A 14,254-nucleotide genomic window follows, 5' to 3' on the forward strand; every position below is an offset into this window, starting at 1 on the left:
AAGTTCAAGTCCTCATAAAAGCGAAAGGTGGACAGCCCACATCCCTCATTAATATCCATTAACAAGTGTCCAGATACTTTACTACATCTACGAGGGATTTTCGGTAAGTAATGCGACACACCTTTCTTCTGAGAGCAGGTCCGTTTTATTCCAGATTCCATTAAAGCCTATTATTCCCACTCATTGGGCTACAAAACCCTATTTTCTCAACACACTCTCTGTTCAGTGTGACTTCCTTACTAGGAGGGCCCATATACCCACACGGTACCGCTCTACTGGTCGATGTCAGGACCGACACCTTGTTGCATCGGTAACCTCCCCATCATATGTGTGTTGCTTCCCGTGAAGGGCATCCTTCACTGGCCCAAACAGATGGAAATAGGAAGGTGTGAGATGTGGGCTGGGAGTGGACGAAAAAGAACAGTCCAGTAAAGTTTTGTGAGCACAGACTCGTGTGAGGCCTTGCATTGTCACAGAGAAGGAGAAGTTGATTAGCATTTTTGTGGCGACAACACACCAAAGTAGGTTCTTCAGTTCCTCGAGGTTGGTCGAGCGCAGCTGGCCGACGTACGGAAGATCGGACAGGTCTGCACAACCTCTGCGCAGTGATGGCAGATGCCTCACCCGACGACTCGCCATGCTTTTGTTCACTGCTAGGTCTCTCTAGACATCTGTGAGCACCAGTCAATATCTACAGTGCTCTAATTTCCACTGAAAAAAACTCGGAGACATTTTGAAGGCTACAAATAGTCCCACCACCCATCAGAACTTAATCAAACTACCGTATTTACTCGAATCTAAGCCGCATTCGAATCTAAGCCGCACCTGAAAAACGAGACTCTAAATTGAGAAAAAAAATTTTCCCGAATCTAAGCCGCACCAGAAATTTGAGACTCGAAATTCGAGATGAGAGAAAAGTTTTAGGGCGCACCTCCAAATCGAAACAAAGTTGGACCATTATAATATGAGACATAATTTAGGTCGAATGAATGACGATACAACTACAGTAGTTTGGTTCGAGTCGTAAGCTTAGCAGTTAAGCTTTACCAGGTAGCCATTGCTATGCGTCAGGCGCTCCGTCTGTATTTATACGGGTACCCTTCCTTTTTCACGTGCTTCGTCTGGTTTGAATTGATTGCTTATTTTTCTTTGATCTGATAAGTGCCGTTCTCTTTGATATAGGTGTTTATGTCACTCTAATCTGAAAATGCATTACTGCATTGTGAAGAGAGAGAGAGGTGGGGGGCGGGGGGAGGAATCGTCTTATTAGCGAAACAATGGCAAGAGACTGCTATTTGTTGTTACAAACACTGTTGCTTTCTTAGATAATGATCAACAAGAACCAAATAATAGACTGCGTATGATAGATGATGTTCTGAACAAGAGTTTAGCGAAAAATTTTCTCCGTTTGAAAATCTTTGCAGATGCCTCTTTTAGTACATTACATTCTGCACCGAAATTAGAGTCATCTTAGATTTAAAAATCTAGTCAATTGCTGTGCTTCATTTCTGACTATATCACTATTAGGCATAAGAATAATACGAATATAATCATGACATGATATGTGTATTCTTCCACGTTTGCTGTTGTCTCCCTCTAGTTTCGTAGTTTATTAGGCAGACAGGATTTAAATGAGATAGCTGCAAACACGAAAGAATACATGACAAAATGTTTATATTCGTATTATTCTTATGGTGAAGAGAATACTGCATGTTATTCACAATTCATAAAAGTTCCTGTTAGCAACCATCTCTTCTCACAGGTAGGAAAAAATTCAGAACGTAGGGTTTCCCATATTGACAAACATCCCAAACAGTCTTGCCAGTCAGATTTTCGTAGTACACCGAAATGCTGCTACATTTGAAGATGAACAATACGAAATTTATATTTCCTTCATTGGATAATGTATGAAAATGTAGTGTGGTCGAAACTCGGGGCAGAGAAAAAGCTCGTCTTCCACTTTTTTTTTTTTTTTTTTTTTTTTTTTTTTTTTTTTTTTTTTTTTTTTTTTTTTTTTTTTTTTACTGACACAGAGGTTTTGGCGCCAGTATTTGTCTTTGTGCCTGCAAAGCATGCCTGTGTAGCGTTACATATATTCGACCGCAGAAGTTAGTTGTGGCAGCACCTACCAACATTTTTCAGAACTTCTGCTTACTCTGCACTCGATTCTAAACCACAGGCGGTTTTTTGGATTACAAAAACAGGAAAAAAGTGTGGCTTCGATTTGAGTAAATACGGTATAGAGGCTGAAGCAGGAATATTCTACAATGTTCCACAACAAATTCTGAGAGGGTTCCCTGTACTGCTATTATTCGCTCCCATTCCTGTTCCACTCATAAATAGAGCAAGGAAAAAATGGCTGTCTGTATGCTTCTGTTAGAACCCGAATTTCTTGTGTCTTTTGTGGCCCTTATGCAAATGGATGTTGCCGGCAGTAGAATGGTTCTGCATCAGCTTAAATATCACTTCTCTAAGTTTTCTCAGTACTTTTCTTTAAGAAGAATGTCACTTTCCCTGCAGGGATTTCCATTCGATTTCCTGAAGCATTGCCATACCAGTTGTGTGTGTTCGAAATTACCTATAACGAATCTAGTAATCTGCCTCTGAATTGCTCGAATATCTTCCTTTAGTCTGACCTGGTACAGATCCCAAACACTCGAATTGCTCGAATGTCTTCCTTTAGTCTGACCTGGTACAGATCCCAAACACTTGAGCAGTACTCGAGAGTAGGTCACACTAGCATCCAAGCTAGGGCACCTCTGATCAGACAGTGTATGTACGATCAGACATAATACATTGTCAAATCTTACATGGTGTCAAAACAATCCATGTAAGATATGACAACATATTTTCTCCAATCATATGTGTAGCTGAGTAGCTTTTAATTATTTTGCGATGTGGTGTTCTACATCGTTTCCTCACACCCTCAGATCCTTAGAACATTTTTTATTTTTAAATTATCATGTGACAGTCTCTGTGTTTCGAAAGATTCTTTGAGAGTGGCCATATGATAGAAACTGTCCAATAGCAAAAAGTAAAATGTAATATAAAATACAGTGTAACTGTTGTATTGAAGCTAGGATTAATTTTATAACAATTAGTTTGACCGTGTACCTCACACATCAGTGTTCCAAGTAAAATGTAATATAAAATACAGTGTAACTGTTGTATTGAAGCTAGGATTAATTTTATAACAATTAGTTTGACCGTGTACTTCACACGTCAGTGTTCCAGACTTTGACACTATAGCTCCTCCTTTAACTCCAAGAAATATGTTACGTCAATTACTCTACTTTTAGGAATAATTTACACGCTATTTGTGACTTAACTTGCGACATATTTTTGTTCACTTTGAATAAGTGGGCATCACATACTAATCGAACGTGTTAATACTAATATACATGAGATCGGTATTTAACTCAAAACCTTATCTCAGTTCCGAGACAATATAAGAGTCATTATAAGGATACTTAAGGAAATCTGAGCATCTCCAGCACGGGATGATCATCCACAGAGTACTAGCTTCCACAGCCGATCAGGTGTTACCTCTCACTCCATTACCACGATTGCTGGCCCGTGCTGAAGATTAGCATCATTTGTGAGACCTGAGTTTCTCCTGGCGTATACAACTTTCAAATAACTTCCGGTAATTCAGCCAAGTAACACTTTCAGCGACCGCCGATATTTCGGCGGGAGAACACCCCGCCATTTTCAAGGCAAACTGCAACGGACAGGCGGCGTACATGCAGATTTAATACCTCAGAAGCAGGAAAGATAACACACACACACACACACACACACACACACACACACTGAACACTAGTGCCACCAAAGATGACCAAAGTCAGAGCTATCGATAGTGAGACTATGAGTTCGCAGGTGAGGCAGCATTGACTCTGTTCCTCTGTTTTTTGACAAGGGAGAGAGCCGGATTCCAAACAGAGTTTAAACAGAAACCTCCATCCCTGTTAACAAGGTTGCTCGCTAATTTAATCTCAACTGCCTCCCTAATGACACTGTCCCAATAGCTGGACGTGCATGCCAATATCTCGGTGTTATTATATAACATGGGGTGACCAGTATCCAAGCAATGTTCAGCAATAGCAGATCTATTTGGCTGCTGTAATCGTGTGTGCCATTTATGCTCAGTACATCTGTCCTCCACGGTTCTGATAGTTTGACCAATATATGCCATGCCGCAGCTACAAGGAATACGATATACACCCGCCTTACGCAGTCCAAGATCATCCTTAACGGAACTCAAAAGTGCTCTAATTTTAGATGGAGGTCAGAAAACACATTTCACATCGTATTTCCGTAAAATACGACCGATTTTATTGGACGTGTTTCCTACATAAGGCAAAAAGGCAGTAGACTTAGGTGTTGACTCAGAATTATCATCAATCACCCGATGTACAGTTGGTCGATAGCGCAACGCACGTTCAATCTGTCTATCACTAAAACCATTTTGACGAAATGTAACTTCAAGATGGGACAGCTCAGCTGGCAAAGTCTCAGCGTCAGAAACGACATGTGCCCTGTGTACCAAGGTATGAAGTACCCCTTCACGCTGAGCCGAATGGTGACAACTATTAGCTTGTAAGTACAAGTCAGTGTGAGTACGTTTCCTGTAGACTGCATGTCCCAATGATCCATCATCCTTCCTCCTAACCAACACGTCGAGAAAGGGAAGGCAACCATCCTCTTCCACCTCCATCGTAAAACGAATGTTCGGGTGGATCGAGTTCAGATGTTCTAGAAAGACATTCAAATTCTCCCTACCGTGAGGCCAAACTACGAAGGTATCATCAACGTATCTAAAGAAACAGGCGGGTTTTAAAGGCGCCGACTCCAATGCACATTCCTCGAAGTCTTCCATAAATAAATTTGCGATCACAGGAGACAACGGACTACCCATCGCAACTCCATCTGTCTGCTCGTAATACTGGTCATTAAATAAAAAGTAAGTGGATGTCAACACATGCCTAAAGAGATTAGTTAAATCAGCACCAAACCTGGCTTCAATTAACCGCAACAAATCAGACAGAGGAACACTAGTGAAGAGAGAGACCACATCGAAACTCACTAAAATATTAGAGTCATTCAGCCTCAGTCCCTCCAAACGACGTAAAGAATCAGCTGAGTTCCTGATATGATGTTCACACCATCCTACTTGTGGACTCAACAGAGAAGCATATGTTGACATCCACTTACTTTTTATTTAATGACCAGTATTACGAGCAGACAGATGGAGTTGCGATGGGTAGTCCGTTGTCTCCTGTGATCGCAAATTTATTTATGGAAGACTTCGAGGAATGTGCATTGGAGTCGGCGCCTTTAAAACCCGCCTGTTTCTTTAGATACGTTGATGATACCTTCGTAGTTTGGCCTCACGGTAGGGAGAATTTGAATGTCTTTCTAGAACATTTGAACTCGATCCACCCGAACATTCGTTTTACGATGGAGGTGGAAGAGGATGGTTGCCTTCCCTTTCTCGACGTGTTGGTTAGGAGGAAGGATGATGGATCATTGGGACATGCAGTCTACAGGAAACGTACTCACACCGACTTGTACTTACAAGCTAATAGTTGTCACCATTCGGCTCAGCGTGAAGGAGTACTTCGTTCCTTGGTACACAGGGCACATGTCGTTTCTGACACTGAGACTTTGCCAGCTGAGCTGTCCCATCTTGAAGTTACATTTCGTCAAAATGGTTTTAGTGATAGACAGATTGAACGTGCGTTGCGCTATCGACCAACTGTACATCGGGTGATTGATGATAATTCTGAGTAAACACCTTAGTCTACTGCCTTTTTGCCTTACGTAGGAAACACGTTCAATAAGATTGGTCGTATTTTATGGAAATACGATGTGAAATGTGTTTTCCGACCTCCATCTAAAATTAGAGCACTTTTGAGTTCCGTTAAGGATGATCTTGGACTGTGTAAGGCGGGTGTATATCGTATTCCTTGTAGCTGCGGCATGGCATATATTGGTCAAACTATCAGGACCGTGGAGGACAGATGTACTGAGCATAAACAGCACACATGATTACAGCAGCCAAATAGATCTGCTATTGCCGAACATTGCTTGGATACTGGTCACCCCATGTTATATAATAACACCGAGATATTGGCATGCACGTCCAGCTACTGGGACAGTGTCATTAGGGAGGCAGTTGAGATTAAATTAGCGAGCAACCTTGTTAACAGGGATGGAGGTTTCTGTTTAAACTCTGTTTGGAATCCGGCTCTCTCCCTTGTCAAAAAACAGAGGAACAGAGTCAATGCTGCCTCACCTGCGAACTCATAGTCTCACTATCGATAGCTCTGACTTTGGTCATCTTTGGTGGCACTAGTGTTCAGTGTGTGTGTGTGTGTGTGTGTGTGTGTGTGTGTGTGTGTGTGTTATCTTTCCTGCTTCTGTTGGAGAACCGAGGTATTAAATTTGCATGTACGCCGCCTGTCCGTTGCAGTTTGCCTTGAAAATGGCGGGGTGTTCTCCCGCCGAAATATCGGCGGTCGCTGCAAGTGTTACCTGGCTGAATTCCCGGAAGTTATTTGAAAATTAGCATCATTTGTCAGTACGACTCTCCACTTGCACAATAAAAATAAACTGAAGCACAATATCTGCATATTTATAGTAGATATATTATTTTATGTACAAAGAACTTTTGTTGCAAGTCTCATAAGAATATGTAGATATACAAATCACTGCTCTGGAATAGTATGTGTCATTACGAGTCTCTGCAAAACAGTGCCATCCTTTGAAGAATCGATGAATAGGTATGAAATGGCGCAGTTGTGACTAAAGCAAATAGCAAGTATCGGTTCATTGGTAGTGTGCAGGAAAATCACTGTTAGTGTACAAAAGCCATTGTTTAAAAGGCATTTTTGCAACACCTACCAAAATAGTTCTCTAGTGTATGGGATCTGGAAAAGTGAGATAAATGGGGGAGGCTGACTCTACCCAAAGGAGACCAGAGTGAACAGTTGCGTGCTCGTTTGACTGGCAAGCAAGTCTTACAGAAACATTGAAAAATATTATGTGGCATACGCTCAAAGAATGGCAATGTATATCTGAAAAAGAAAACTGTGTCAGAAAATGTTGAGAACCTGTGTGAATTGCTGAAATTCTTCAGCTTTGTATGAGGTGTAATCAAAAAGTAATGGGAATTTCTTTTTTTCTTTATTTTTTTCCTCAAAGAACCTTTATTTATTCATCATCGTCAGCTTTGTCTCCTTCAAAGTAATTCACCTCAGATATAATACACATGTGCCAGTGCTTTTTCCAGTTTTGGAAGCGCTTATGACGCTTGCTTTGTGAGCTCATTCAGCAATTTTTATCTTGTCAGTGGTCGCAAAATAATGTCTTTTTATGGTTCTCTCTAGCTTCAGGAATAAAACCATGTTCAGTGAATATAATGGCTGAGGCAACATAACAGTTGTGGTTTTCATGAAAAAATCATGAACAAGCACTGAGGTGTGAGTGGGAGCATTATCGTGATGCAATTTCCACAAGTGGTTTATCACTATTCTGATCTTTTCCCCCCCCCCTCCCCCCCCCAATAGATTGCTTCTCACAAACAGTGCATAACTTCCAGGTAGTACTCCTTATCGCCAGTGCAACTGTAAGGCAGGGACTCGTGATGTGCTACGCCATTTTAATCGAAGAAAACAGTGAGGAGAACCTGCACATGTGACTGAACTTTTCGAATTTTTTTTTCTTGGCTCTTCAGGCACTTTCTATTGCAACAACTGGGCTTCAGTTTCAAAGATGTAGGTGTTTCATTGCCTGTTATAACTTTTTGTTTAGAATTTCTGGATCATTGTCGGCTTCATTCAGCAATTCGTGAGCGATGCCTACACAATGTCATTTTGGGCAAAATTAACAATTTTGGAACAAACCTTGCTGTTCCTCATTTCGTGCTCAAAAAAAAAAAAAAAAAAAAAAAAAAAAAAAACTGCTTGGCATGAAACGAAGGATAAGGTGACATCCCAAGCAACCTCTCTAATGGTGATTTGGATATTTTTGCAGAACCATTTTCTTCTCTTACTACATATTGTCGTCAATAATTGATGTGCTAGGGCGTCCAGGGGAGCTGTCGTCTTCAGCATCTTCTTGGCGCTCTTTGAAACATTTATATCACTTGTAAACTCTTGTCTTGCCCATAGGAGATTCACCAAAAGCCACAGGCAACATTTTCTATATGGTGTTGCACTTTATTCCATTTCACACGCAAAATTTAGTGCACATTATTTGATCCATCTTTTTCGAAATTAAAGCTTTGCTGAGCACTCAAAAACACAAATAACTTAAATATTCAATACAAGTTAATCTAAATATTCAAATCAGCTGAAAATGGAGACATACGTCTGGAACATGTGCACCAACAAGATATTTTTTTTTTTTTTTTTAAACTGAATGTATAAAGCCTGCAAAGTTAAAAAAAGCCCCATTACTTTTTGATCACACTTCATATTTATTGATACTTTAAGAACCAAGATTATAAACATGAAGCAATGTGGTGGATAAGGCATTCGACTGGCAGGGTTTAAATCCCTGTTGACAATCTTAATTCAGATTTTCTCTCAATTCCCTAAACTGATTAACAGAAGTACTGTGATGGCTGTTCTTATTTTCTGAGCTGTTCTTATTTTCTGAGTTTGAGTGTCATTTCTTAATGACTTCTTCATCAGTGGTATGTAAAATCTGATCTCTCTTCCTTCCTGCTTGGAGATAAAATTGCCATAACAACAGCTTGTGCAGAGGCATACACACAGTCATTCTTTCTTCACTCCATTTGTGGCCGAAATGAGAAACATCAATATTTGGTAGCGAAAGATGACATACAGACACCACTGTAAGAGAAATTGAGTTTTCAACAAACCACAGTTCACAATAGATGCTTACACATTTTGAATCTGTTTTGAGGCATCACACTAGTAATTTTAAGAGAAAAAGAAAACAATATATAGGAACTACATACTTTTTCTGAAGGCGTACATAGTGGAAATTTTTCCCTACCTAGGGGAGTAATGCAGCTCCTGCCATTACAGTCGTATCACATGTTTGTTGTTCAGATTTCTGTACATATTTTCTAGATATCTTGATGCCCTAATGTCTGAAAAAGTACCAAGTAACTACAGCAGACCATATTCCATGAGTTTCTTTTAGTTAAGTAAATTAATTAATTCAAAATGTAGTTTTCCCTGTAAAAGGGTTTACAAGTCAATCAGATCCTTAGTACTATGTGTGCTATGCGGAAATAACTATTCCTTATTGGTGTAAACACGTCTGCCACTTTTCCCGATGAGAAGTGAGCCTATTTTCTCAATTGGATGCCATGTTGGCATTAGTGGTTCACAGCTGAAACTACCAAAATAAAATAAAGAACAAGGAACTACTTAGGCCAAAATACATTGTTTAAACATCAATATTGTAAAAAAAAATATTACCCTACATATAAAGTGAGGCAACGAGAATAATGTAAATGGCTTACCTTACCTCAGACAATTGAAAAATCAGAAAAGTTTTTACTGAATAACAATGGAAGAGATTCCTCTGTCATACTCACAGACAACAATGGTGATTATATTAGAACTAGTGTACCACTTTTTGGCAGGCAGAAGCACCATTCAGTGGAAAAAAAAATTGCTGCCCTGGACCCTTTATGACGTGTCCCTATACAGTACTCTCTGCCACACACTTTATAGTTATTCCCCAGTCTAGATGAAGATTTGCTTATGACTCATTTAAAACACCATAATAGTTTACATGTTGAATTTCAATTTATAAAATTTGACAAACTGTGCAATTATACTGAGAATGGAAATATTGTACTATGTTTGTATTTTATGTTATTTCATGCCTTTGCCACGATATTTTGTTGTTTTGCTATTCTTATCTTCATCATCTTCCTTTTCGTTGTTTTTCATTGTGTTATTCAATATTATTGTTGTTGTTGTTGTTGTTAATTGCTATCTTCATTATATTTGCAGAATCTATGAGAATATGTACTATGACCAGGCCAAGGAGCGATTTTTAAATAATGTTGATGACTATATAAAGGACAAACTACTAACCCCAGACACAGAATCAAAGGTGAGTACACAAATATTACAGTTAAATATGCTATGATAGAAGGGAAAAAAGAATATTTCAGCATGTTTAGATTAGATTAATTATACTTTTGTTCCGCAGATTCATAGTGACGAAATTCTCGAGGATGTAGAACAGTCATAAAACGGTAATACATAATACATATTCAAACAGGAAAAAAAGCTGTGTTAACATCCCTTCCACAGATCCTATTTGGACTGGTCTTCATGGACATGGAATAACTCAAAAAAATTTTAAACATCTTTCATTTAAGAGGTAATAACAAACTTGTCACAAAACATGTAAATGCACACTGCACCACACCAAGTAAGACAATTTTTAAACTATTGTAGCCACTCACTATAGAACAGAAAATCATTTTGGAACTCTTATGTAGATTAATGACATTAGTGCATGAAGATGTGCAGATGTTATTTGATATTGTTAATGATATATACATTAGTGTGTTAAGTTATATATAAAATCAAAGATGAGGTGACTTACCGAACGAAAGCGCTGGCAGGTCGATAGACACACAAACAAACACAAACATACACACAAAATTCAAGCTTTCGCAACAAACTGTTGCCTCATCAGGAAAGAGGGAAGGAGAGGGGAAGACGAAAGGAAGTGGGTTTTAAGGGAGAGGGTAAGGAGTCATTCCAATCCCGGGAGCGGAAAGACTTACCTTAGGGGGAAAAAAGGACAGGTATACACTCGCACACACGCACATATCCATCCACACATACAGACACAAGCAGACATATTTGGTCTTTAAATATGTGTTCTATTTCGGAAACCATTCGGAATTGAGCATGTGTCCATAGGAAGGTTTTTGCTCAGAATCACCCCTCAAGCAATGTACCTTTCTCCTGACTCACCCTGTATACTAAGAAGCAGTAGTTAGTATGAAAGTGTGGCTCCATGCCACAAAGAGTTAGTTCTGCGGGAAGCTCGTGTCTCCCACATTTTTTTTGTTCTGCTTCATTGTGCAACCTGGCTCCAGAGACAGCAGCTTAAAGGGATACAGCACTGTAGATATCTCAGCAGTGTCTGCAATCAGTTTGTGACAACCCGAAAGAAAATTTTTATGGAAGCCGATAATACTATAGTTAGATTAAAATTACTGTTGTTAATGTGTGACATGGAGCAATGTCGGAAGTGGCCACTACAGGGTTTGATAAAAATGGGAGATGCTGTACCAATGATTGAACTGTAGCATACAACAAGCTTTATACCCCTAAAATTAAATGCAATCAACAGTCTGCACCAGAACTAATCACGATTGCTTTGTTCGTGACACTTAAGACTAACATCTATGAGCAAACTCAAAACAAAAAAATTCAGTTTCAGCAGTAAAAGCAAACTGTCATCTCTCACTGTCATTGGTTACTACAAACTATCACTACACTAGCAACTTGAGCTGCTGTGTTATCACACGATGAGCGGTCCCAGTTGGCACTCGGTTGCAGATTATAGGCGACACAGGCAGATTCCAAACAGAAAAAGAATGAGAGGAAGAAAAATAAGGGTAAATAAAAAAGTCAGTCTGATGATGAAAATGATGTGGAAAAGTATTAGAAATAAAAAATTACATTTAAATCAATTAATTGAATAAAAATAATGATCAAAGTCTTCAATTAGATGTAGAAATAAAGAGAAAAATTTGCTGCGTTTAACAAGATTCGAACCTACGACCTTCCACACCATTACTGTGTTCCACCATTGAAGGCTGTTACATTGATGACTATGTTCACCCAATCCCAATGATTAATTGCAGCTTTCAAAACTCTGGCTTCACGCAATGTCATGTGAAGCTTATCTAATGTAAGCTGATCTCTGAGATTGTAACAACTGTATATGTGATACTGAATCACATCTTGTGCAAAAGGATCCAGTAGCGTTAGGTTAGTGCTGCGTATGTGAAACATGTATTTTAGAAATAAAACCAGACAAGCATTTTTAAGTGAACTGACTAAATGTTGTGGCAGTTTGGCAACAGCGAACGGTTTGGGCGTGACACTGAGCGGTCTGATTTGAGGAAACCAGCTGCAACAAGTGAAATGTCAAGTATCAAGTAATTTTAATTGGACTATCATGTAAAAATGCTGTGATTATGATCGAGGAATAAAGTTGTGGCCCCTGCACTGTGCTGCTCGCTCTCAGGTATGCGGTTGCCGCTGCTGACCCGCAACGTGGATGGGGAGATTCAGAAAGCGGCCACACTAGTTCATTGTGAAATGTAGGACAGGTTAAAATTTGAGAAACATGTGTGCCAAAGGTGAAGAAGGTGACAATAATTACGTCGTGCTTTTCGAGACTATCCCGGCGTAGTAGCTGCTCGAGCATCTGTTACATCAGATGGTGCTGTGTAAACTGTACAGTATTTCCGTGAGTCAGCTGCTCGACCCCTTCACACCTCGTACAGCTGTCGTGGCTTGCCGACGGTGCGCCAGCTCACTAGAGGAGGGCAGTGCTGAGGGCTAGTTCTACGTCACCGTCGTATGAGGTGTCACCGTCCGGAGGCCACTGCCAAAGAAATGACGCACAGCCTCCACTTACGTGGTGCACGAAAGTGCAGCTGCTGGCCACAGACCCAGCGTACACACGCAGGTGATCCGTCGGTGCTCGTCTCGACTGTCGTAAATCACATTCTGCATCTCTGTTTACTTGTCTCGTTCGTCTGTCTGCTGCTGACGACGCTTTAGTGCCGCCAGTGCTGGTCCCCTTGCTTTGCCGAGTTGAAATCCCGTGCCTCTATTAAATAAGCTGTTAGTCGTATGTATTTTGACTTATTCTTTAATGAAAGAGTCCCAATATACGGAGACAGATGAGAGGATCTCGGTCTCTCCTAGTCGACGCCGTGTCCCGGACCGAGACGGCATTTGGCAGTGACAGATTTTTCTGGCTGCCTGAATCTGGTGTGACGCCTGTGTTCGTTGCATCCGTCTGCAACAGTGTGACACGTCTGGCCGGTAGAACAATTTCCACACTTGGGTGGGATTTTATACGTTCCTGATTTAGACCTAGGCCATCTTTAACAGAACCCAGTGTAATTATATTGTCAACTGGATAGTTAACAGTGTGCTTTTTAATACATTGTGAAATGAATGTGGTTAAAAGTTCACACTGCTATATTGAAGTTACTTTTAGATCTGACTTATTCACAGTGGAACTTGCTCATTGACACACACGCACACACACACACACACATACACACACACACACACACACACACACACACACACACACACACACATGAAAAAAACACTGTTTAAATTTTAAAATATTGTAATGATATTTTCTTTCTAGCTCAAATAACAGAGAAGTGAGGAAGAAAGGTTGTTCTCAGGGATTGTAGCAAATGCTGGATCGTGGATTCTGAGTGACTTCCACAATTCTCCCCACATGCCAGTGCATCGAGGCTGTGTCTTGCCCATAATGCTCCTCAGTCAAAAGGTTGCTTTGAATGTGATACTGTCCTGTCAGAAGTGGGAAGCCGTCACTTTCCTCCGATCTGTGAACAGACTTAAGCAGCCACTTAGCAGTTAAATGCAGACTCCTACAGCGGTGCAATTCGTCATTTTTCACATACAAGTATCATTTCTGGAGGTGAAAGATGGGGAGAGTGAGTGGGAAAAATCCTAGAACCACTCGAGGATCGATCCCCGGTCCTCTGGAAATGTAATCTAGTATTTACCCACTGACAAGGAAACGTTACCAATTAGACCTCTTATTTTAAGAAGGAAAAAGTACACTCAAGCTATTAGCCCCAGGAACTGACACTCCATAAAAATTAGGAACGAGTGCATCATTAAAGAAGTTACACAGCACTATTCAGTTATAATTGTTGTCGTGTGCATTATTTTCTTCAAATTTTAAAGTTGACGCTGTTAAAGTGAAGTACATTTGCAGGATTCGCGCTGCTGCTCGGCACGATCGGATTGTAAATCGAAAGTGATTAACTTCATTTCGTAACAATTCTTAAGTTGGTTAGGCTTCTTCAGTTTGATTTAAACAGGGTGGCAATTCTTCTGGAATATCTGGAAATATCGGGAAAATTGAGGGAAATCTCTGGGAATTCCAGGAGTTTCATAAAATCTCAGGGAATTCTGTGTTTTTAACCTAACACTGAAATTGGATTTTATTGAGT

The 14,254-nt window shown here is 40.1% G+C and overlaps 1 protein-coding gene across 1 annotated transcript in view; it reads left to right on the plus strand.

The window, feature by feature from the left end:
• The window catches only part of LOC124552544 (protein unc-45 homolog B), a 100,887-nt gene that overhangs the window by 36,538 nt on the left and 50,095 nt on the right, over positions 1–14,254 (plus strand). Inside the window, exon 7 of the mRNA XM_047126861.1 lies at positions 10,002–10,104. Within this exon, the coding sequence (XP_046982817.1) occupies positions 10,002–10,104 (103 nt within the window). The remainder of the gene's footprint in view (positions 1–10,001; positions 10,105–14,254) is intronic.

This window comes from Schistocerca americana, chromosome 10 (assembly GCF_021461395.2).
Source record: "Schistocerca americana isolate TAMUIC-IGC-003095 chromosome 10, iqSchAmer2.1, whole genome shotgun sequence".
In the NCBI taxonomy this organism is placed as follows: domain Eukaryota; kingdom Metazoa; phylum Arthropoda; class Insecta; order Orthoptera; family Acrididae; genus Schistocerca; species Schistocerca americana.